The sequence below is a fragment of the Corvus brachyrhynchos genome, unplaced genomic scaffold (genome assembly GCF_000691975.1).
Source record: "Corvus brachyrhynchos isolate BGI_N302 unplaced genomic scaffold, ASM69197v1 scaffold126, whole genome shotgun sequence".
Taxonomy (NCBI): Eukaryota; Metazoa; Chordata; class Aves; order Passeriformes; family Corvidae; genus Corvus; species Corvus brachyrhynchos.
Genome location: NW_008239283.1, coordinates 3,021,749 through 3,047,939, shown reverse-complemented (window position 1 = coordinate 3,047,939; position 26,191 = coordinate 3,021,749). Strand labels below are relative to the sequence as shown.

General features: G+C 38.5%; 1 protein-coding gene across 2 annotated transcripts; it reads left to right on the top strand.

The window, feature by feature from the left end:
* The first annotated feature begins 7,477 nt into the window (after window positions 1–7,477).
* On the top strand, window positions 7,478–25,794 carry SPOPL (speckle type BTB/POZ protein like). 2 transcript variants are annotated; one of them, XR_001863944.1, is made up of 10 exons: window positions 7,478–7,612; window positions 7,787–7,908; window positions 8,178–8,329; window positions 11,916–12,043; window positions 16,048–16,225; window positions 16,320–16,375; window positions 17,906–18,028; window positions 19,230–19,372; window positions 19,457–19,615; window positions 21,556–25,794. XR_001863944.1 is itself a non-coding variant. In XM_017740223.1 (10 exons), the coding sequence occupies exons 1-10, from the start codon at window positions 7,535–7,537 to the stop codon at window positions 21,698–21,700; spliced, it is 1,179 nt and encodes a 392-aa protein (XP_017595712.1). In that variant the 5' UTR covers window positions 7,478–7,534; the 3' UTR covers window positions 21,701–25,794. The 2 variants fall into 2 exon arrangements, 1 of the variants encoding a protein (XP_017595712.1); XM_017740223.1 differs by having other exon boundaries at window positions 19,457–19,510.
* Window positions 25,795–26,191: the final 397 nt, after the last annotated feature.

Here is a 26,191-nt window from a genome sequence, read left to right as displayed (position 1 = left end):
GGGAAAGATACTTTCTTGTTTGGTTGAAATCAACATTCTGTTGGCTAATACAGACTTCTGTTCCAAGTGCAAAGAAGAAAGTTAAGATTAGCATTTTCAATTTGGTGAACTCTTAATTGTGTGTAACTAAAGCATTTAGGGTAAAAATGTCTTCACTTAATATACTTTCACATGCCAATGATTTGTTGGAGTAAGAGTAATGGAGTGAAACTAAGGAGGGGAAAAGATCAGTTTGGCTGTATACCAGGAAACAAACCCCAACAGCAATAGATTATTTGAATAGAATAGTTTCCCAAGAGGAATCGTGGTGGAAATACCCCTATTTTGGGTCCAGTAAAACTAGACTGGGCAATGAAAATGAAAAATGCTGTAAGAAATAATCTTGCATTTCTTCTCCAGGGAAATGTATGGATGACTGCTGTAGGGAATGGTCTGGGATATCTAATACAGAGCACAGTGGGTTTCCTGTATTACAGAACAATAATGCAAGGCTAATGCTGGGGGATTTTTATCAGTAGGCTTGGCTGATGTAAACTAGACAGTTACAGCTCCAGCTCTGCTGAGCACTTGGGCTTTCTCTCAGCTGAAGTAAAATTCAACTTTATTTTTCAAAGGCTTAGGGTAGGAAAGAAAATTTAGAGAAAAGCCTGAAAATGGTGTGTACTCAACTTTTCAGTTTGTACAACTAATAGGTACTATCTTGCTAATTTTGAGCTGCTGACTTCAGTGTTTTCAGTCATAGCTACACCACCACCCTCCTGAAAAGTTGGGCATTTCCCATGTGCTGGGTTTTGCCTTGCTGGGGCTTTTCTGCTGGAACCACCACGGGGATGTGCTTTTAGATTCCGGAGTCTTAGTTGCAGCTATTTTGAGATGTCTGTGACCCCAGCTGCCTGCCCTCTCTTTGCTGGAGTTTACTGTCCCCGGGCAGGGGTGACAGGGTGTATGTGGAGTTTCTCAGCTGTCACAGTCCAGTCCATGGTAGTATTTTTTTCTCACTGGAACAGTGTGGAGAGAGTCATGAACTGGCTCGTGGTGTGGCTGCTGGTTGTGTCTCCTGGCAGAGCACAGGCTTCCAGCAGAGCTGTGGGATGGCAGGGGTGAGATGTTAAGCATGAAGCGCACAGGAGCAGCCAGAGCTTCTGATTTAAGCCCCAGAGCTTGGGTTTGTGTAAACTTGGTTGCTATTGCGTGGTTCCAGAGCAAACATGTACTTAAATAAGCATTTTTTAGTATCATGTTCTAAAAAAGCCTCAAACCTTTGTGATTGTTATGGGCTGCCTCTTCACTAAGTGTCTTAGGGTTTTCCTGTGTGTAGTCCAACTGCTGTTCCCATCTTTTGCCCCAAAAAGGAGAAATTCTTCATGTTAGAAGTACCACAGATAATGTGAAGTGTAGTACATCCTTAACCTATAGGTTTTCTAACTTAGGGATGTATATATGTGATTGCAATTGTGTAAGGATGAGTAATTCTGTTTGCTCAAATGATGCAGTGATAGATGGGGATTAAAATCAATAAATGCTAAACACAGTATTTAAATTTTCTTAGGTATATCTTGAGTCTGTTTTCAGAGAAGATAATAACTGAACAAATTGCAAAACTGCCTGAGCTTAATAGACCTTTCAGACATCTGTTACTGTGTTGTGGATCATCCAGCAGGAAACTTAGTTTAATAGTTAGCTGTTTAGGAAATACAACAGCAGTTCTTTCAAAAAGATCAATTGTGAAGGGATACAAATCCTCCTAATTAAAAAAACAATCCTATTTTTTGCAAAGTTCTTTTTTTTTTTCTACTACTAGTAAAAATCTTAGGAATTTATGTAAGCATAATTGGCTTATAAGACAAACTTTTAAACAGAAAAAAAATAAATTTCAAGCCACAGGCATTTCATGCCACTGAATAAGTGTGAGCCAGGTAGTGGGTGGCTGTTACACAAATCCTTCTGTGATCAATGAGAAAGGGACATGGCTTTTTTCACTCTTAAATAGTTTGGCCTTCATAAGCTGATGCTACCTTGAACTGTGTCATCCAGCTGGAATATTGCTTCACATGGTAGACTGCAGGGGTAACTTTGTCTTGGGCCTTGGAATGTCCACTTCAGACATAACTATTTTGATTGGCTTTGTTTGTTTCCTTCATTTTTATATTCATAAATGTACTCTTTCTCAGCCAAGAAGTGATGATGGTGTTTTTCCCAAGAATTTGCCTTCTCTGTAATTTGAAAAACAAAACTGATTCCCTGAACAAATACTTATAGATAGTTTTACATGTAACACTTACATGTTAATTATATAATACTATGTGATACTTTATTTTCTGGTGATCATTTTATGAGAGGAAATGTGCTTTTCTTCTCGCTCTTGAGGGAGCAGGACAGGGTCACTGATTTGCTTGGAGAACTATCTGTGGGTTGGGTTCTGGCAGGCTGGATTTGACTTTTGGGGTGTGTTGGGTACTCTGCAGAAGACAGTTTGTTTAGCCATTGCTACCAGCAATTTGCTGGCTGCAATCCCTCACTGAAATACCGAGATAAACCATTGCTATGGTCAGTGGTTAATGTGCAACACCTCGTGTGCACCTGCTCCACTGTGGCTGCCCTGACACAACTCCTGGGATCTGCTTGTTGCACTGAGCTGCTCCTAGTGAGAGAGCTGGCCCAACATCCTCTTAACAGGGCTGTTCTTGAAACAGGTTTATGAAGTGTTTTGTGGGCTTATTATTGGGGGTGTAGAAAATTCTTCTTTGTGTCTTCCTATGTATGTGGTGCTTTCTTAATGAGCTAGTCGCTTTTTTGTTGAGATAATTCCAGCACAAGATGTAAGAGACTGGGAATGTGCTCTTGTCTAGCTCTGAGAGGTTGAAAAGTAACTTCGTTTAGAATGTTGATAAATACTCAATTTTAGAGAAGGAAACAACACAGTGTTTTTGAAAGTCATGTTATTGATGTAGGAAGTCACTTTGAATCTTAAGATCTCATTTTAAAAGTTAGGAAAGTAGAGAGCTGATCCAGCTTGTGATGAAAATCTTTGTAAGTACATTTTTTGGAAGGTAGCCTGTGCTTTCTTTACACTCTGTGTGCAGGTAATTAATTAACAATAATCAATTTGAGATGGCTTTAAATTTAGCACAAGTATTTGTTTGACTAGGAGAGCTCTTCAGCTAATTCCTAAATAAAATGTGCTTTGAGAAATCCCCCTTTTTTATCTTATTTCTGCCTACTGCTCACTGTAGGAGGATCAGCTCCTCAAAGATCCCGAGTTAACAGAATCTGGTCTATTTGCAGAACGATTATCAGGTGAAGCCAGTACCTTCCTTAACAGACCAGTAGAAGAAGTGATAAGCCCATCGTGTTTGGGGTCTGGAAGCACAAGCAAAGAACCTTTTCCTTTTTTCCTTTTTTTTTTTTTTTTTTTTTAAAGTAGGACAGTGAACACAAACCCTGAATTAAATCCTTGCTGACTTCTGTACAACATTCAGTATGAATATATCACTTCATTAGAAAAAACCCAAACAAAGGAACTTGACACCCTTTAAGAATACATCTTATTTTCCTTTTGAAAGCCAGAAACTTCATTTACCCCATCCATTAAAGCTCATTTTCCTGTTCCCAGTGCATGTTTTCCCTGATGGTCAGACATTTCAGCCTGGCAGAATGGCCACACGGATTCCTTTTTTCCTTTTTTTTTTTTTTTTTTTTTAAAGTAGGACAGTGAACACAAACCCTGAATTAAATCCTTGCTGACTTCTGTACAACATTCAGTATGAATATATCACTTCATTAGAAAAAACCCAAACAAAGGAACTTGACACCCTTTAAGAATACATCTTATTTTCCTTTTGAAAGCCAGAAACTTCATTTACCCCATCCATTAAAGCTCATTTTCCTGTTCCCAGTGCATGTTTTCCCTGATGGTCAGACATTTCAGCCTGGCAGAATGGCCACACGGACTGGTTTGTTGAGCCCTGTCCAGACAGGCACAGCACTGCCTGAAAACTCTTGGAGCTGTTGTCTGATAATGTTCCATCATTTCTGCTGCTTTGTTCATGATAGCCTGCAGAGTAATAAATGCAGGTTCTAGCATGAAAATTGTCCCTCTAAGTTGTTTCATCCTGCAGATAGCAGACCTGTCTTCCTGCCCTTCACTGATTTAATTCCTCCCAGTCATTCTCCAACTGGTTTTGTGAACTGCAGCTCTCTCTGTTCCCAACCATTTGGTCTAATAGGCTGTGATGAGGGGTTGGTACTTGGAAGAACCATTTTGTCAGGGCTGATGACAGTGGCTAATCAATGATTCATAAACAATGTCTTCAAAGTAGTATTTAGTCTCCTCGCCATGCAGAGCACAGTAGAACAAAGGGTGAGTGTGTATTTGCATCTCTGTTTTCACCTTCAGGGTCTCCTTTGCCCTGGTGACCATTGGTGGCCACTCAGCGTGGTCTGACTGTCAGTCTGAGGACTGCAAAAGTCCTTCTCAAAACATCTCTGCACTTCAGGACAGCATCTTTAAACCTTGTGTTCTTTCTCACCTTGAAGTTCTGATAAATGTCCCTATGACCTCACCCAAATCCCAATTAACTGATTAAGTAAAGTGAGGGGCAGATCTGCAGTACTGCTAAACCATTTCCATCCTTCTCCCTGTGTTTTGGTACACGTTAACAGAGCATCAGATGCTCTGTTTATTCCTTCTCCATTATTCAGTTTGTCTTGGTTGGTCCCTTGTTTTTTTTAAGTTGTGTGCCCAGGCGTACTAAAAAATACAGACAGCTCCTCAACACAGACTCCCAGCATCAAGGATTTAAAGTTACTGCTTTCTGCCAGTTTTCTCAGTCTAAAAATGTGATTGGCATAGTAAATCCTTGCAAAAAAAGTGAGGTGGAAATCTGATCCTAAGAGATGTACCAGAAGGTCATGAAAATCAGTTGTCTGGTTCTAGTACTGTAAAGGGGAAACTTTACAAAAAGCTGAGGCTATTCAAAAGGACCTGGGAAGTGTACTTAGGTAAAATCAGGTCTTCCTTAAATAAAGGCCCTGCAGCAGGTGGAAGCAGCCTCTGAAGTACAGATGCCCTGGGTAGATCAGGTACAGAGACAAGGCAACAGATGGACCTGAAAATAATTGCAAATAACTACCTTTGCTTGGAATTAAATTCTCAGTGAATCAAGATGATTTAGCTGTGAGACAGGAGTGGGCAGATAACTAGTGGTAGCTGGCCCAAGGTCACCAAACACTTTCTTAAAAGAGATTGTGTACAGCAGTTATTTTCAGGCTTTTCCAATTTAGAAACCACTTCAGAGCAAATTTGGCTCAGATCTGCTGTTCCTTCATGGTTACTGGAAGCTGACTGGTCTAATGGACTGAAGAATTGAGGTACAGATGAGAGACGAGACAGTCCTGTGCATCTCATGCAAATGACAGAATAAGGAATGGGCTGTATTTCTTCCTGCTTTTAGCTTTGGAGAATTGAGGAGCAGCAAGCGGGTTCAGTAAGACTGAGGTAAGCTGTTCTAACCCTTTCAGGATATGGTTTTATGTCAAATCTGTTGCATTTGGGGAACAGCTTCAGTTGTTACCACTGAGTAGGATGTGCTTCCAGAAATAAGGGTAATATAAGTGCTAATATTTGCTTTACAAAAGCAGAAGTGGATAGGTATCCTTCCCGGGAATTGTACTCTGGGTGGTTCTGTACAGAGAATCAAAACCAATTGTAAACATGTTAGCAAAAGCTCTGTAAACACAACATGCACAATATATGTGTTTCCTGCTTAAAAAAATATGAGGCAAACAAGCTCAGTTATCTTAAATTTAGGGATGCTGTTTGTTTTTCATTTATGGAAAGTACTAATGAAGTACTGAATGCTGCCACAAATACAAGCCTTATTTGGGGAAAACTCATTTATTAAAGACAGCTGAATTGTATTTATGATTAGTTTTCAATGTCTCAGGGATCCATATCTTGCAGGAGACCTATTCAATATTTTGTTTTCACCCTGTCATAGCAGATCTGTTGGTAGAGATTCGTTAAGGGATATGATTATAAAGCATCTGCTTCCTCATCTGGTGAAAACTGAGAATTAGCTTTCTTTTCAAGGTCTTATACTTACGTGATTCAGAGCAATCCCCTGTCAGCAGGCTTTGATGTGGAAAGGCTACTTCATACTGTGAGTGAGAAGCAGTACCAGAAAAGGCAGGTGGGAAAACATCCAGTGAGGATCATAGCAATTCACACAACAGAATTCTTCCTGTAGGAATAATAAACTTGTTCACATCATGACTGAATTGTATGTGCTCTCGCAGTGTCTTTTTACCAATGTTTGCATAAAACCTTGTTTCTAAGTGTTGCTCTGTCCCTGGAGAGTTCCATCATGGTTAGTGATGTGCAATCACATCTTTTGAGGAAGACAATGAATGCTGTTCTGTCACAGCAAAAAAGAGCTATACAGTGAAGCAGTCAAATGTTGCAGAAAGATGGTTGCTTTTAAGTGATAGCAGGGTGTGTTTAAAGAAACTTTCTGTACTAAGAGAAAATGTTTTGTGGCAGAAATAATTGACTTTCTTCTGGTTTGATTAGGGTTCATTTCACTTCTTAGCAGTTTAATGGAGCAGCTTAAGTGAGAGGCTGTGCTTGTGACAGGAAGCTGTCTACAGCTGAGAGCAAACCCTCCCTTGAAGGAGAGCCAGCCAGGAAGCCAGAGCTGCCCTCTCATGGGCCCACCTTCTTTCATGAGCCAGGCCCAATGACTGCTCTGTAGCCAGCTGTGAGCGATCTGGGCAAGTGACTCAGTTCCTGATGGGCAGAAGGAGTTGTAGTGCTCTGTTAGGTGGTGGTAGTCCATAACCAAATCACTTTATTTGTTGTTGGAAAGTTCTGCAGGGCTGGGTAGTTGACTGAAGCTGTTTTCCAGCTTTGTCCTTTGAGAGGGAATGAGCACATGGTTGATTATAGTTCTTCAGCTGTGTCTGTTGGTGTTAAAGATAGAAGGCACCTGTGAAAGAAAATACTACTTGAAGTGCAGGTTTAATTTCTTACCCTCCATTCAGAAATCTCAGGGTTGTGTGAACCTATTCTACTCCCAGGTGGCTGAGTGTTCTTCTGAATTATGTCTGGGTGGAAAACTAAGGCACTGTACTAATAACTGAGTGCTCTGGGTATTCTGCAAATCAAAGGAGAAGAGCCTGAAGAAAGTTATAACGCTTCTGGAGTGGGCAAAGTGGTAATTTGCAAAGGGGGTGTCAATAATGTCATTAGTGGTGGTGTGTGATGCAGAGGTGCTTATTTTTATAAATTATTGTGTGAGGGCTCAGCCTGCAGGTTTTGAGCTCCAGTGGTTATTAATGTGAGACACCCAGCAGAGCCATTGTCCTCTTTTCAGGTTTAATTTTCAGATGCATCATTTAGTAAACACAGTAATAGGAGTTTTTGTGTTTCCCACACCTCAAAAAGGATGAACAAAATGTATGAATTATTTTTTTTTAGGAGAATTGCTGAAGTTTGGATTGCTCTCTTGATACTATAAACCTGCAATAAGTGGCAATGTCAAGGGTTCCTACCCCACCTCCTCCTGGGGAGATGTCCAGTGGACCTGTGGCTGAAAGCTGGTGTTACACACAGGTAATCTACATAAATTCCAATGGCTTTATTTTATTGTCATAATAATTGTTAAGAAAAACCAAATTAAAGTTATTGACATATCGAAAAATTATAGCTGACAGCCTAAGTAGTTCTCATAGTTAATGCTTGGTATGCAAGTTAAATTTTCTTAACGTTTTCTGATCTTTTGTTCAGGTTAAAGTAGTAAAATTTTCGTACATGTGGACCATTAATAACTTCAGTTTTTGCCGTGAAGAAATGGGTGAAGTTTTAAAGAGTTCTACATTTTCATCAGGGCCAAATGACAAAATGAAGTGGTAAGGTCTTTATTTGAGCAAGTGCTTTGGTTTTTTTCTGGGTTTTTTTTTACTCACAAAAAATGTGAAGTTAAATTACAAATAAATATTAAAACTTGGACACTTCTTGGAGTTTTACTGTAGGTATGGATTGGTTCTAATTTCAAAGTGTCGGCAATCACAAGGGAAATCTTTATTTCAGTAGCATTTATTACTGTGTCTTGTAAAAGTATTTCTGAATTTATTCTGGGTACCATTTAAAAATTACTATTTCTTCTTTTTTTTTTCAGGTGCCTGAGAGTGAATCCAAAGGGATTAGATGATGAAAGCAAAGACTATTTGTCATTGTATTTGCTTTTAGTCAGTTGTCCAAAAAGTGAAGTCAGAGCAAAATTCAAATTTTCCCTGCTGAATGCTAAAAGAGAAGAAACGAAAGCAATGGGTAAGGGGATATTAATGTGGTTTTGTAAGAGCATCCTGAAGAACATCAGCAATGTAATTTTTTTTCAGTTGAGAGCAGAATTTAATACTGAGATAAAATTTAAAAATACCTTTTTAAATTTCCTTTTAGAAACTTAATTATAAAATCCTGTTCATGTTTCACATGTTTCTGATCACTGAGCTGTGTTAATTCTATCCTGAGCAGTATAAATTACAGCACGTTGCCAACTGCTGTTATTCCAGGTCCTTGTCACTTAGTTTTTCCAGCAGATTATTCTTGCTTCCTGTTAGTAGAGGTGTATTTGCTTGTTCGTAGCTCCAGTGGAAGTGTTTGATTTCTATAGTTAATTAGGATAAGCATACGTGGCAGTTTTTTTTAGACATCCTTTACAATATTTTGGTCTATTTCAGCTGATTTGCACTGTAATCAGTTTAAAAACATGAGCCGTGTACCCAAGGAATTAGAAGACTTTGAAATAACTGGTGATTTGATTTAATTGTTGTGTTGATATGAAAAATGTATGGAAAGCTCTTAGTTTCAAACTTGTGAGCACAACCTTCATTGGAAATGCTTTTTGGGAAAGCTGGGATTCTTGTGAAAATGAATAATTTGATGCTGATCTGCACTGAATTTGTGCTGCTTCAACTCCTGTCTGTGAAGAATATCTCTTCTTTGCTTCCCTTCTACTCCAGGACTTAAGAGATGTTTCAGGCCCTGTTTTGTTGCAAGTTCTGCATTTCTTACAAAAAGTCTATAGTTCTGCAGTGTTTATAGCCAAAGTTCATGCTATTTCTCCTTATGTAACTAGGCCCGCTTGTAATCTCTAAATTAAATCCATAGAACTGAGTTCAAATGTTAAAATTAAATTATTGGACTCTTTGGAAGGAAGGTAAATATTTATGTTTCACATGCATGTTTCACTCTATTAATCCTCTTACACTGATGGAGGTGTTTTCTTCAGTCACTGCAAGCTTCCTGCTTCTGGAGCAAAGCTACACTTGTGTACATTTGGAGAATCATTTGGAGAATGTATACATTTGGACTTGACACAGTCCAGGAGTGGATTGGTGTTTGTAATAAAATGTGAAACTGCATCAAAAACTATTTGGAGATAATGACAGAAGTGCAGAATTGTTGAGTTTGCACAGGAGCTCTGGCAGCTGGCTGGCCCCAAACCCCTGCTGAAAGCAGGGTCAGCCTGAGCAGTTTGCTTGGACCTGTGGTGCTTTGAGAGCTCCAAGGATGGAGACTCCACAGCTTATCTGGGCAGCCTGTTTTAGTCTTTAGCTGTGTCCTGCTTGTCCTTTTTTGCCTTATGGGGTTCATTGTGGGTTCTTGTTGATTTGTTGTACACAGGACCCCCATCTCCAGTGACCTGATTGTTCCTGACAGTAGGGCTGCAGCAAACACCCAAATCCTGGCCCATCAGCTCTCTGTTGGTTCATCATCCCCTGCAGTGCTAAAAATCCTATGAGTGGGTGTGTCTTCAGCTTCTGCAATAGTATCTGTGCTGTGTTGGGCACCACAGGAGTTATAAATATCTTTTCACTTTGGGAAATTACCAACAGAAGTCTTATTTCTTGGACTCTCCAGCCATTTGCCATCTGCTGCTGTAGATGCTGTGTATTTACTGAGATAGGAAAATGATGCCCCACTTCCAATGTCCCTTGTAAATTGGTAATTCATGCATAGGCTGCTGCTTCAAGGGGTGAAGCTATGTATGAAACAGAGAGCAAGCTAACATTTTTACTTTATTAGAAGAAAAATACATTTGCACTTTTATGCTGCTCTATTTCTGCTCTTAATTTTGGGGGTTAACACTGGTTGTTGCTGCTAAGAGTGAAACCTAAGTCTGCAGAATAAAGAACTGGGCTGAATCTAAAAAAGAAATTTTTGAATCCTTTTGGAACGTGATTTTCTGAATCTTTTTCACTCAGTTTAATGAGGTTAAAAGTTGGGGAAAATGTGAAAACACTAATCCAGATGCCAAAAAAAGCCTAGACAATATTTTTTTGAAATATGATTTTCTTCTTTGGTATACAGATTTTCAGATGTGAACAGTGTTGTGTGTTTGTTGTGTCACCCTCAAAGCCCACACTGCACTTCAGTAAGTGCATTTTCCTCTGCTTCTGGGCTCTGTGTGAGCAGGGGGGTTGTTGAACTGGGAGTGTGATGAAGTGGCAGTGGTAGAGACCTCACACCTCCTGCAGTGTCAGCTCCCAGGTGGTTCTTCAGTGTATTCTGAAAATATAGTGAAAATCTCGATAGGATATTTTGCTTGATGCAATCCTAGTGAAGAGCTGTTGTGAATGTAATTTTTCCAGCTCTTGGTGGTGAGGGCAGTGTGTGACACGTGTGTGTTTTCTGTGGTACGTGGTCAAGTGTGTTCCAGTGATGCTGCCAAGGTCAATAGTACAGGGAAGTCTGGCTTTGCTGATGGCTTCATTTTGGAGGTTGTAGAAGGAATGATATTTTAACAGATTCTGTCATGAAAAACATGTTGCTTTTATTACAAACTTCTGACTTAAACTTTTAAATTGCTTTTTGGAAGGCTGAAGCATCTCTGCATACAGCAAATGAGATGGTGATGTGTTTTTTGCCCAGCTTTCTTGGAATCAAAGGAAAGTTCTTTCTTAAAGAACTCGTCATGAGATCCCTCCCCACTTCCCCCTATGGTCTTATTTCAGAAGTATTTTTTGCTGTCTTAATTTTGAACAATCTTTCTAAATGTAATTCAGAATGTGCTTTATTCTACTTAGATTCTCAAAGCCATTTCCAAATAACCTCTTTCTCCTATTTGAGTTAAAGTATATGGTGCTCTTTCCTTTGGCTAATTTGCGGATCAAGTGGCCACTTTTCAGTGAACCAGCCATGTAAAATGTGCGATCTTACTGAATTTACATGTGTTTGCACTGAGATGACTGTGGGAATTCTTTTTTGGCTGTGAACATTAGAACTGGGAAAAAAAAAAGTTGTGTGGTCACAGCAAATCTGATGGATTAAAAAAAAATTCTCGTAACTAGGGCTAAAAGGTAAATACAAGTAATATCTTTTAATGACAAAAAAGAGTTTACTGCTTGAAATCTTTTATTTCTGTTTTGCTATTTTAATGCTTTTACTGTATTTTAAACTAATTTCAACCTGTGAAACAAGATTTTCCGTTTCAGGAAGAAGTCAAACCACATTGTTATGACAACTGCAGAGCGTTGTCAGGATGGGTTTGTGGTGACAAATTCATTGTAATGGTGCTTCCCTCCGAACAATTCCTGTTTTGACACATTGGCTTTCTTAAACACTCACTGAAAAAACTCCTTTTGCTGGATGGTGCCAGAGAGATCTAAGGAGATGATATGGTTTGAATTGCAAATTGTGCTCTACTAAGTTCTATCAAGTGTTTTATAAAATAACACTATTACAATATTAAAAAGGTTTTAATCTGTTCTGTGTTTTCTAGAAACGTGACATGTGATCCAAATGTGTGAAATTGATTCATTTTTTTATTAACACTTAGCCTTGATGTGGAATGAGGTGTTATTTGTTAATATTTTCCTTTAACTTGCTGTATTTGTACACAATTTTTTATCAGAAAGCCAAAGAGCGTATCGATTTGTGCAAGGCAAGGACTGGGGGTTTAAGAAATTTATCCGAAGAGATTTTTTACTAGATGAAGCTAATGGTCTTCTACCAGATGACAAGCTTACATTATTTTGTGAGGTGGGTATTCATTTTTAAGTAATAAAATTTTAAATAAAATGTTTTCTGCTCGAATAAGTAGAGATTTATGTTTATTTAAGCAGTAACATGCTCTAAAATTGTCTTCTGAAATCTAGAAGCGTGGTAAAATATACATTGCTTTGTCTGCATTGCATTTTTTTCTGTTTTGGTGCTTGTACACTGAGGTGTAGAATGTTGAATTGATCACTTGTAAACTGCTGGACTTCTCCATGAACTTGTCACAGTTACATCAGAATCGACTGTAGAATTATTTATGCCAAAGGTGGCTGGTGTGTGCTGTCTACAGAAATGCTGTTTTACTGAGGTCACTTTTATTTAAAGAAGTTGTGTTTGGAATTAGAGGATTGGTTTTCACTGGATAAGCAGAAGGAAATGTTCACATACTGGTTCACATTATAAAAGAAAACCCTACTAATGGTCAGAATCTATATTCCTGTAATATCCTAATTGATGGCTTTAACCAATGAACAGGTCTTTCCAGTAAATCACACACTTTATTTTTGGGCTAATTGTTATATTTTGTTTTCTGAGCAAATGCAAGTATCTTCTAGAAGGTGTGTTCGATACTGAAAATTAATATTGAGAGCTGTGGTATGAATTTAACTTCACGGTGTATTGTGGGTCCGTTCTTCTATAATATCATTTATGTTCATAAGCTAAATTTTCATATTAAATTTAAGTAAAAAGCTTAGTGTTAAAAATGGAAAGTAGAGAAAGTAGCAGTGTAAGTGGACTGTATGTTGAATATACATTGGCTGGTTATCTGGGCTGCCATAAAGTGATTAGTGACTTAGGAGGATGATAGATGCTCTAACTGCTAATAAGTTTACTTTGATCTGTGTATTTACAGGAAACGTGTAAAATTGTCTTGGCAAGATTACAATTTAATTATATGTCATTATGCTGGGTAGGAAGAATAATTGAAATGTGGCCCTTGAGACTAGATATTGCAAATATAGTGCATCTTATTTTCACTTAGACAAGTTAAATTAGCTGCATGATAAATTAGTTTTGAATACAATTATTTGGGTGATAAAAGCAGATATAACAAGTGTTTTATGGTTCTGTAAAGATACTTTTGAGTATTTTCTCTTCTTAAGTTGTCCTCTTAATGAACACTTTGATGTAAATGAGCAGCTCTTAAAAGTAGCATTTGGTTTTGGAATAGATCACTCTAATTTTAGAGATTAAGTTTGTTTAAGAAATGTAAGTAGAAGAAATACTGAATTTTCCACAGAGAACACTGTTACTTAAATTCTGATGCTAATCACTGACAAAATGTCTTGATGTTTTAATGTGAGTGGTTTTTGTGAAATGTTGGACCTACTGTGATTATAAATGTGGAATGAAGTAAAACATTTAGTTGTTCACAGCAAGTGTGTTAAAATAACTTCTGGCTTGTTTCAAGGTGAAGGAAAAACTTGGAAATCCAAATATTTTGAGAATTTCTTTCTTTGGATGTGTGATACCAGCTCTTCAGCTGTCCTTAGAAATGACAGGTGTTGTTTGAAGGACCTGTTTCTATAGACAAGCCTGAAGTTTTTGTCCTTTCACAACTTAACTGTTAAATTCCAATTTCCATGTTTGCCTTCCTACTTGTTTCCTGTTTGGAAAACTGGCTTACCACGTCTTAAGCCTATATTGCACTTGGCTTGATAAAACTTGTCAGATGTAGCAGGTATTCAGTGAAGGTAACTGATCACTGACTGTGTTGGTTGGCCCTTCTTCCTGTTGGGTTGCAGGAAGATTATTTGGTTGTCTTTGGCAGCAAAGATACTCATTCTGTGTTGCCAGAGGTTTTCAAGATCATCTGGATATGTCCTTGGATTGGAACCTGAAGGGTTGATAAGTTTAATACTTTGTGAAGTCTGGTGCTGCCACCAACAAGTGACCTAGTGATTAAATACAACCTCAGTGTTGTAGACACACTGTTCTCTGTTTGACTGAATTCTCCCTTCCCATATAATCCAAAAGTACTGAAGCCTTGCAGATGTTCCATTTGCTAATGGAATAGCATATTCTCTGCTATCACAGATCTCTTACCTGGCTTAGTAGTCTCAGGAATCACTTATATCACCCTTACTATTGGATTACCACAGATTCAAAATCAAGAAAATCACGGACATTATCCTTGTTAACTGTCATCACACAGAACTTGTTTGAGTTGACAAGTTTTCGGTAGTTATATGGGATTAACTTAGTTGGATTTCAGCTTTATTTAAATTAATTATAAATAGTAAGATTAATCTTTAAAAGACAATACATGCCAGGCCACTTGGATGGGAGAGACTTGAATTAAAACCTTGCTTGGGTTATATATCTTAAGAAGATGATTTGTAATAAATGCTTGTGTTGCACATCTCTCAATAAATACTAGAAGCTATTCTAAACCAGAAGTTTGGAAGGTCAGAAATCAGTTTAAGTGCACTTAGAGTGTGTAGGTGACTTTCCCTAGACACTGTCTGTAGCTAACAAAATGATGCTGTGTGGACAGCTGGGATCATGAACTTTGAGTCAAGGCTCTGGAAAAGCATAACTCTCCTCTGGCAACAGAAGATGAGCTTGGCTAAGCTAAAACTTCTTTTGTGTGTATGAATATCTCCTGAAATCACTGTGTATGGAAACTGGGAAATAGCTCTATAGATTTTTTGCTGTTATAAATGTACAGTCTCACTGTGAAAGGGAAATTTTGCTGTGCTTTGGGTTTCTTCTGGTTTTTTTTTTTTAAGGTGGAAGAATGTAAAGGAATTTCTTGTATTCACAAGGGGGTATGAGACGATACAGGGAATTAGGCAGTGATTCATATCCCCAAGCTGCTGTCATAATTGGATCATCCTCCTCCTCTTCTGGTCTGGAGTTTGGTTTGCAGTGCTCAAACTTTCTGTGAAGCTTAGCTGGGCTGTTTTTGCTTTATCCCAGATTTATTCCAGATGCCTTTGGAAATCAACCAAAGCCCTGATCCTAGCAGTATCAGCATTTTCTCTTAATATGTAATCCTAATTTTCTGTATTTGAGAGATGAAGTGATCAAGATGTTGTAGTATGGCTCTTTACAAAGGTTTTATTCTCAGGTTGTGCTCTCAGACAAGAGAAGCAAAACCTGCTTAGCTCTTCTGTTTCCCCAGCATACTGATTAAAAGGACTTAGTATGTGAATACAACTGAAAAAGCAGCAGGGAGTGCTGCTGTCCTGTTTACTTCCTATATGAAAGACTTAAACATGGGGAATAATGGCAGAATATTCACTTCAAAAGCACATATTTCAGTTTTCTGAACTGGTTCTGTACAGAAGCTACATCCTGTGAGCATGCATTTCATTATTGAAGTTACCTACTACATCTTGTATTTTGAAAGTAACGGCTTTTAGTCTTGTTTGGAAAACAATTACTTGTGATTCAGGCCTCACCTGGACTAAGTAAAATGAAAACATGAAGGAGCTGTTACTTGCACTTGGTTTGCATTATCACACTGCAGGTTATACATAAACGTAACTGTCAGTACAATAGGGATATCTTATTAAAAAATCTGTGGGTTGTTCTTATGAAACTATTCCGTGACCATGTGATCCTGATGGTCTGTATAAAAATTTATATTGTGTATATTTTGCTCGGATGTGTGTGAAGTGTTGAACTGTTAACTCTGAAATAGCATTAACTTTTTTTTGTTCCCACTGGTTTTCTAAGAACCCTATCTGTCCTTACTTACTTTGGCATTTCTGTCAGGTGGTATGTGGTATTGTGCTCTTTCTTTTTGTTTTGGTTGGATAAGTACACAATATTAGAGTCTCTAAGTGAAGCCCTGTTTGTTTAAATGTTACTTAAAAGTAAACTGTAAAGCATTAGCTTATGGTTCTGGCCTAATGCCAGAAGCTTCACTGTTTTTTGCTTTGCTTTGGAATTGTTGGAATTCTAGCAATAGGTACTGTGATTTAATTATTGTTGGCATTCAGTTATGAAGGAGTTGTCTTGCTGTGATTTTCTGTTAGGTAAGCGTGGTCCAAGACTCAGTAAATATATCAGGACAGTCTAATACAAACACTTTGAAGGTACCTGAATGTCGACTAGCAGAAGATTTAGGGAATCTCTGGGAAACAACAAGATTTACAGATTGCAGTTTTTATGTAGGAGGACAAGAATTCAAAGCTCATAAGTCTGTCCTTGCAGGTACTTTCTACTTTTGTATTGCTATTATTTTGTAATTTCAATTGCTGTAAGTTTAACATTTGATTATATTTAATAGTCACTTTTCTTGCTGCAGCACGATCTCCAGTTTTTAATGCAATGTTTGAACATGAAATGGAGGAAAGCAAAAAGGTAAGCATTACTGAAAATGTTACCTGTAAATATTTGTACCTTGTGGAAGTGGAAAACATTGCAGAAAACTTGAGGTAGTTCAGATTGAGGAGGATGAGGGCAGGAGGGACAACTCCTGAACCTCTCCTGATGAGTTCTGAGGGAATTTGTGTAGAAAGAGTGGAGAGGTGCTGGAGGATTTGGATTTTTTCAGGTGCTTGTGTCTGCCCTAGATAATGTTTTTAAACATTAGCTACTGGTGCAATTGACCGGATAATCTCTGCCCCCTTTTTGCCTCAGCTGATTGACTTGACTAAGGTTTTGCTGTAGAGTATTAAAGTGTTTTTTATGGTAACCAAGAAACAAGGGGTGAATTATGACTGGAATTAAGCCCTGAAGCAGTGGAACACTTCTTTTCATTCGCAGCTTCTGCAGGCACTTGACCTGTGTAAGTGTTTTGGATGGGTAGTTACCTAATCAGCAGAGCGCTGCCTCTGCTTTTATGCACTTGATGTCTCCCACAGCGAGGAGCTGTTTGTGTCTTTCTTGAAGAAGCATTATCAAAGATGGGTTGGTTATAGGCAGAATCCATGAAAAGGGGAGGAACTGATCACCTCACTGAAGGGCTATGATAGGTGATCATTATTTGGTCTTGAAAGCTGCAAGATGCCACTTGTGTGCACAAGTACATCAGGTGAATGTGGTGCTGTGGTACAGCTGAGGGTCACTTCTCTTCACTGAACCTCTCCAGTTTGGAAACTTTCACAGCTGGAATTGGAGCATTTTATTGAGGGTCCTGGACTGAAAGAAATCCAAGCATGTCTCAGCTTCAATAATGTGCCATGCCAGGCCCTTGCCTTCATGTTAGCACTGGATCTCCAGTGCAGCCCTACACCTGCATACTGATAGGAAACCAGACCATGTACATGCCCTGTGCCTGGGATTTTTATACTCTGGCTCTTGCTTCTACATCTTTGACATCATTTCCTACTTCATTAGTTGCTTATAGGGGATACTGTTACAGGATAGGTCAAGCCTGCAGTGCCACTGTTAGGGCATTCTTCAGCTGGTGGCTGTTCAATGTGCTGCTTTGTTTGCTCTTTGGATTCTCAGAACAAAACCTGGGCTGTGTTGACTCAGTTTAAGTCTAGCCAAGAATGGCTCAATTTGTTCTGTCTGCTGCTCTGACCTCAGATATTCCAAATACATTGTTGTTTGGTTGGAAACTCAGAAGCGTTTTGAAATATTCCTGAAAGTGTGTCTTGATCTTTATGTACAGTCTGTGTGATAGACTCCAGAGTTATGCATTTCTAGGAAAAAAATTGCAATTACTTTGAATTGCTGAAGCTTTTCCAGCTGGTTTCTACCTAACTTTTAAGAGCTTTTTTGATTGCTTTCGGCTTAACATTGTTGAATGTTACCTTAAATTAGTAAGGATTTTGTATGGATGGTGAATGAAGACTTGCAGTGTGCATGCAGATGATACTTGATATTCACTTGGAAATTGTAGCTAAATTCCAAAGACTTTTATTGATTCTTTTTCTTTACCAGAATCGTGTAGAAATAAATGATGTAGACCCTGAAGTTTTTAAAGAAATGATGAGATTCATTTACACAGGAAAAGCACCAAACCTTGAAAAAATGGCTGACAATTTGTTGGCAGCTGCAGACAAAGTAAGTAATTGACTCCAAAGTTCCCATACCTGGTGTTTGCTTGGGGAATGTTGATCTTAAAAAAAAAAAAAAATAAAAATCTTATTTTCAGATTGTTTGATATATATTTTGCTTTTTTAAAACATGAGAAGCAGTTCTCATCAGAAATGAAGGAAGATGGTAAAGAACAGACTTTTTTTAGCAGTAGCAGGCTGATAAATCTTTTTTTTAAAGAGAAGTGTTTCAGATATTTATTTAGTATCATATTTTTTTATAAATTGGAGACCATTAATATGATTTGGAAAATTGGTTTTTGAATAAAAAGTATATTAGTTTTTTGTATTCTTCAAGAAGTTTTATCCAAGTTCTTGAATTAACTGTGCTTCCCTAAAGTACTGCTACTTTAGAACTTTCATCTTTTTGTCTTCCCTACAAATGTAATAGTTCTAATCTTTCATCTCTTCTGTGTTGGGATCTTGTCTACTCTTAAAATTGTTGCTCTTTGAAATACTTTTTCTGCTGTGCTTTTTGAGATGAAGGGATTTACAGCAGCTCAGCAATTAAGGTTATTTTTTGAATGCTGGCCTTGATTTAGGGCGTAACTGATAAATGTAGAGACTATTATAAGGTAGAGTTATATGATTGTCTGCAATATCAGAAAATAAAAATGAAACCTCTTCAGACTGTGACATCCTTCAAAAAAGAAGCACAGTTTATTTGTGCAAAACATAATGTGGGAATGCAGTTATTTTACATCAGATTTCTTGTAGGCTATATCAAAGGTATGAGGGAAATCAAGAAATTCAGAGATGAGTTGGGACTAAAATTTGTTTTAAACAATGTAGTTTGATGAAACTCCATTGTATCATTTCTTTCCCCTCACTTAGAGATGTGAACCTGCTCAGTGCTGGTTTGGTTCCTTGCTCCTCCTCCCTTACCAAGCAGACGTGAAACAAAACCTTCCAAATGAGTTATTTTTGTTCTTTTAATACAAATTTTGTCAGCAAGGTCTTTAATTAGTTTGTGTCAAGCCTAATGCTTGTGTTACACCTGGGGACTCTTCAGTGCAGCACAGTGTGCTTTGCAGTACCTGTGGGGAAGTGATTTGATGTTAAGCTTGGGAGGCACCAAGCCTGGCTGGAACTGTCTTTAGGAACTGTAGGGATGAGGACAGAAGGAACGAGTTTGAGGAATGATTAGTGCAGTTTTTCTCTCTCTCCAGTATGCACTGGAACGGCTGAAGGTGATGTGTGAGGAAGCACTCTGTAGTAACCTCTCGGTAGAAAATGTTGCTGACATTCTTATCCTCGCAGATTTGCACAGCGCTGAACAGCTAAAAGCACAAGCAATAGACTTTATTAACAGGCAAGTAATGCTTATGAGTCTCTAAATATATTTATGTTCATGCTTGGTGTACTTTTTCAATATTAGCACAATTCTCTCTTGCAGGTGCAGTGTTCTTAGACAACTTGGGTGTAAAGATGGGAAAAACTGGAATAGCAAGTAAGTTTCCCTGCCCCACGATGTTCTGTACAAACACTGCTAAGTAGACTGCAGATCTTAAGAACTGTTGCTTCATTTCCACACTACTGAGGCCTGTCACTGACTGTAAGTAAAGTAGGATTCAGCAGATGCTACCCCAGTTATGATTGTGACTCCCCTTTTAAATGATAGGGAATGTTAACTGCCCTCCAGTGTGAGATCCTAACAATAGCTGGTTTTCATTCCCTCTCCTAGGGGCATAGTGCTGTGAGATGATGGAAGCAGCCTTTATAGAGAAAACCATTCTCTTGAGTACCCAGGTTTGTGCCTGGAGGAGTGATAACCCCAGTGTGGTTTTGAGACTTGCTTGGGTCAGTCTGAGCCTGCAGTATTTCCACAGAAAGGAGGGCAGTTGCTCTCTTTGCCTTCGGGGACGTGTTTGTGCACCTTCCCACATGCCAGCACAAGTGCTTTGGAGGCCACACAACTCGTCAGTCAGGTCCCTCTGATTCTAAGGGCTCCTGCCTACACTGGAAATAGGTTGAGACTGTGTGGCTCAGGCTCTGGCACTGATTGCAGCAGCTCCAGTGAATCACAGAGTGGAAGACAGCCAGCTTCAGGATAGCCGGTAGTAGGTTCAAACAGTCTAAGGGCAGTGGAGCACTTATTTCTTACCATCAGAGAGTCTCCAGAGAACTTAAAGGCTGTATTGTACCACTTCGTTGAAATTATTGTTTCTCCTTGAAATAAAAAAGGCTTCACAGGCATAATGATTGATCATGATGTGGAAAAGAAGTGGGGGTGAAAGGTAAATAGTAAAATACCAGTAATAGAGATAAGTCAGGATGATAACTATGTAACTACTTGATGTATTTCTTCTCAAGTGATTTGGAAGTTCCTGAGCTGACTTCTGTCGTGAATGTTTGCTAGTTAACATGCTGGTCATCTTTGCTTCAGCTGAAACATCTGCAGTAATTCAGGGAAATAATATGAGAGGGCCTGGCTTAATTTACTGACTCTGGGCACCAGGGAGTCTGAACTTTGGTATTGTTTCTCAAGGCCCTTACCTTCACTGACTTGCAGTAGCAGATTAAAGGCTTGCATTAGAAATCTGCCAAAGGTGTTTTAGAGATCATGTGGTGTAGAGGTCAGCTGATAACTTTATGCTTGATAATGTTCCTGAAACAGCATGGGGGTGCTCATGAAAGGCTTTTGAAAATGCAGAGCAATAAGAACTTGGGATTGATGCATAAGATATTAGTTCCAAATTACAAATTTATCCTGTGTCAGTGTGGCATGCATTCCAACCAATGTATTATTTTTCATGTGCGAAGTGAATTTTTTGCCTTTTTTCTATATTATTTCACCAAAAAGTAAATAACACTGAGTAAATACATATTTTTTAATCTCCTGGGTGTCAGTGTGATACTTGCTGAAATCTGTTGTTGCTTTTGTGTTAGTTAAAAATCAAGTGGCCATTGAAAGCCATTTTGTTGAATGTGGCCCATCATCTGCACTGAAAAAAGAGTGAATATTCTCAGTGTGCTCCACTGGTACTGAGCGTGCAGGCTCCCGGTGAAGGGGTCTGGAGCCAGCCAGCTAATCTGCCTTCATGGCTCTTTCTAGGAGATGAACTACATCCTTTTTGCTGCAGTTACAGCTGATTCAACTTGTCATCCTTCTCTCTCCCCAAATTGAGCATGCCCTTTTACGTAATGAGATTATCGTGTCTTCCCTTGTTTTTTGTCTCTGCACTAGACCTCATTTTCTTCCAGTTTTCCTCTTTGTTTTTCCTGAGCAATTTCAAGGTGGTTATTCTGACACAGTTCTCTAGCTGAGCTCTGGCTGGTACTGAGTAGAGCAGAACCTTTTGTCCCATGTCTGATTATATTTCTATACCCAAATTGCAAACGGCTGCTTCTCTCTGTTGGCATCCTCACTAGCACCCACAGCGTGTTCCACAATGTTTGACTGCCCTTCTGCAGCACTTCTGCCTTGCCTGCTCTTCTCCACTGTGCATTTGGTTTGTAAAATTGTGTGACTGTTGTTAATGCTTCTGTTTTCAGCCAAGCAACAGACATAATGGAAACAGCAGGCTGGAAGTCCATGATCCACTCCCACCCTCACTTAGTAGCCGAGGCCTTTCGCGCTCTGGCGTCTGCACAGTGTCCACAGTTTGGCATTCCACGCAAACGGCTAAAACAGTCCTGAAATCTTCCATGAACTCTAGAGAAATTGGACTGACTCCACTCCTCCTTGTCCAGAGGTGTTTTCACAAACCATAACAAGAGTTTTTGTTATCCGTGTCCACAGAACAGGAGCTGAAAAAGCCTATTGTTTGCTTTTCAGATGGATAATTTATGGTTTAATCCTCAGCTTTAAATTAGACTGATTACTCTAATTCACTGAAAGGCCTTAAATTATCTTCAATGACTCTCTAGTCCATATAGTCTAATGTATCTTGATTTTTTTATTATTATTTTTTAATGTGCCTTGTCTTTTTGACTAGGCTCTGCAGGATTGCACTAGCTCCATAATGCAGTAAAGTTGATAACTGAAGATTAATTTTTGAAAGGGATCTTCCATTATTTTCAGAAGAAAAAAAAAAAAAAAAGATTATAGTTGGTCCTGTGCTAACTGGAAGGTTTTGACTGGCCTCTTGTTAAAAGCACTTGAACCAGAGGCACATCATGTACCCTAGGCCAAGTGCTAAATATAAGGGAGAGCCTGTTTACCTTCAGCAAATGCCTACAGGCTATTTATGGCAATATACTGCTTTGAACATAATTTATTTTTCATTGTGGGGGCAAATATGCAATGGTTTGGCCCAAAAATGTATTTTCATTACAGTTTGTAATGCTTATTGTGTGTGTGTCAAAGCTGTCCCAGCGGTGAAAAGAAACACAGAATAAACCTCTTGCTTGTGTTTCTTTCCGGTCCATCATTAGTTTACATTTAATGCAGAACTGAACGAGAGGTAAAAGAGTTCAATGTGAAAAGGAATAGTGGTGTTGTATATGGAATAAATATATCCCAGTGTGTGGTTGCATAGAAAAGTCAAGGATGCGTAGAATGACCAAATGTAAATTGAGGAAATGGGCCAAATGGATTCTGAATATGCACTTTTAATGTGTAACTTTTGTATGTTGTGTGGTACATATATATTTTGCTTTTGATGAATTAATGAGGTACAGGTAATTGTGGCTTAACTTTTTAGATACATTTTAAGATGCCCACAGCCACATGGGATTTAGTTTTGTTAGAAAAGAAAGGCATGTCTTTTTAAGACTCAATTGAAGGTGGCTATTGCAAGCTTTCATATTTAAGTAACAGAATATTTTTGCTTATTTGAAAAAGGCATGTGAATGGTGAAAACTTTGAAGGGATTTTTCCCATCTTGACGTATGCGCACAGCATCCACGAACACCTGGGGAGGCTGTGCACACATCGAGGAGTATTTCCCTGAAATGTCAGATGGTATCTGCAAGCAGAGACTTGCTCAGTCTTGCATTTCAGTTATTGTACTAGCATTGTGGATGGTATTGAAATTCTGCATAATGTGAAAAAGATGAAACATTTGTAAACTGCTTGTCATGGGCCAGTTCTTTATTATATGAACCTTAGCTTTAATATCAACATCCTCAGTGTTTGATAGCTTTGTTTACAATTGGGAGGAAAAGTCTGCAGTAGTGCACACTCTAAATGTTCCCTGAGTTCTTGCATTGAGTTTACTGTAATAGTGATAATATGCTGTATTTCTTTTTTTTGAGGGGGGAAGACTTGGGTTTTGCAGTGGGGAATGGGAGATCTCACCTAGCTTATAAACCTCTTTGCATAAGGGTTTGAGTTTGCCTATTAAAAAAAGTCATGCAGGGAGGAGAGAGGAAGAATTTCAGATTGTTTCTCCATCCTCATTTCATTGAGATTCATCTGACTTGCCCTGAATTAAATTTTTAGAGGAAAGAATATATAATTTTATACTTTGGCATCTAGTAAACCACTTATAAAGGTAAATTGGAAAAAAAAAATGCCCAGTCCCATTTTGAAGACTAAAACCTCTAAATATGAATTTTTTTCTTACCCTCTAACTAAATCTTTATGATGGCTAAAGTGTAAAATTGGAAATTTTAATCATACACAAGGCATCACATTATATATTTAGAGAGATTTATCAATTTTTAAATACTTATCTAAGATAAAGTCTCATAAGCATTCTCCACAACAGGAGGTGAAGGTGTTTATTCCAAAATTATGATGTTTTTGCTGCACTGTATAATGTGTTGGGACTACAGCTCCTCATCCTCATCACTGTAAAACTCACAGCTCTCACGTGCAAAGTGACTTGAATATTTAATGCTGTAATGATTGCCCAGGTCAGCCTGTTCTAAAGTAACAACTTACAGTAATCAGATGGAAAGCTTAAGGATTTCTAGAAATTATTTTTGTTTAAAGCCTAATAGCACACTTTGTACCAAAAAAATGTCAGACACTGTGCTGTGATATCATCTGCATCAGAGAGTGTCCCCTCCTCAAGCCAGGCAGTGTGAACCATGTGTTACCCTAACAGGAAAGAGCCCTCTGCTGATCCATCTGTTTAGATTGGACTTTATTTATTTATGTTTTCAAGTTCTGTCCGATCTTGAGAAAAAGGTAAAGCAGTTGCTGTATTCTTAAGTGAGTGCACTAATTATTCACCTCTTTTAATTACCCACATGCAGTGTTCTCACTGGAACGGGACATTGGTCATTACAACCTTCCCCTTCGGATTCAGTAGCTCGGTTTCGTTCCCCACACCTCAAGAACTTGCCCTTACAGCCTCACTTGGAAGTGCAGCAGATCAGGAACAATCTGATAATCAATGGTCAGGTTTTTCCAGGCTGAAGTCTTGGGGGTTTTTCCTAGTTTTCCCTCCAGGTTAGGAATATGCCGTATGAAGGTGCCATGTTTTGGCTTGCCAACACTACTCTCTCAGATAGATGTGAACCACCACTTCCATGCTTTTCTGGGGAGAACCCTGCATGTGTCCTGTGCGTGTGTGTGTGTGACTGTGTGTGTGTGTGTGACTGTGTGGTGTTTTTTGTCAAGGGTGACTTTCTAAAAATAAGGACTCAATTTGCTGTTAAAATGCTATTATGTATTATATATATATATTTTTTTTTTTTCTCCATTCAAACCTCTCCTAAGGAGATGCTTTGGGTGGAAGTTGCTTCAATAAATAATCCTTATTTCCTAGTCCATTTACTGCATGCAGAAGTATGAACACATTGTGCCTTTTTAGGAAACTGTGGCAATGAAGAGAAGATTTAACAGGGTGCAAGGTCTTTGTAAAACATATTTTTAAAGGTGAAGAAGAATGCTCTTTGGTACACAATTGAGATGGAAAAGTTACAAGTTGCATTTGACCTCTGTTGCATGTTGATTCTTGCTTCCTAAATTCAATTTCACCGAGGTACAAACTACACAAACAAGTGGAATAAGTATTACAGATACAAGTTGAGTAATGGTGTATTTTTGTGAAATTGTGGTAATTGCTGTTACAAGATAAGTGTATGTCAAAACGTGATAATCATGGATACAAAGTTACTCTAGTTCTGATGTTTTTCTAAACACTGAGTATTTAGTATAAAATTCACCTTTGCACAGGAGATCAGTAGAAGACCTACATGGAGATTGTATTCCTTTTAAATCCTCATGGCAAGGCTTCTCCCTTGGGAGAATAAAAGCCATGTGCAGTATTTGAAACTGTGTTTCATAGAAGGCAGTGAATTGCAAATGTGAGGTACTGCTACCTGAAATGTTGTCAAATTTTGTCGAATTTTACAGTTGGTTAAAATTCCTAAGCTTAATTGATTTTTTTTTTTTTTTTTTGGTAATTGACAAATGGAATGTTACCTGTCCTCTTTGTCTGGTGTCGATAGCATATTTAGTGCAGAGCTCAGCTCCTTAGCTAAGCCAGGACACTTAGTCTCATATCTTGGCTTCTGCTTACAGTAAATGGACTATGTTTGTAAAGGGAATTCACTATTTCAAGTGTTTTGCAAGGAACTTCACTGTATTTGTAACCTGGTTTTTGAAGGCTTAAGATCAATGAGTCCTATTTTAGAAGTTAAACCAGTGAAATGACTTGGACCTGTTTTGGGGTGGAAATGATAAAGAGAATTCAGATATGTAAACAGTTGTATCAAACCATCCAGCCTTTTTTTATCAGCTGATGTTAATGGTGAAATACTTTTTGTACCTTGTTGCTGAAAATATTTTTGCGTTTCAGCACATCAAGTTACAATAAAGTTGTTACTTATACAGAATGTGTCTGTCTTTATTTGTTGTGTGTATCTGCATTTGTTCCCAATGGCTGCCTTTGCTTTGAGAAAGGGATTTTACCTGCACTGTCAGTCTAGTGTAAAATATGCTGCTGTGCTTTTGGAAGCCTCTTTTGGGGAGGATCATCTTGCAGCCTTGCTCTGATCTCCATTAACTTGGTTATTTTTCTGTTTTGACACCTTAAAGCTCTGAACATCTTAACTTGCCTACCTGAGAAGTGTCTCCCTTTACACAGACTCTGACAGGACTGGTGGGAAGAAGAGTTGCTGCTGTGGTGATGAAGATGGGCTTGGTGGGTTTGAAATCTGCTTTCTTCTTCCACCTACCGTCAAAACCCGTCATCCTTTGTCCTGCCAAAGAGCACAGGCTGCTGATGAGCAC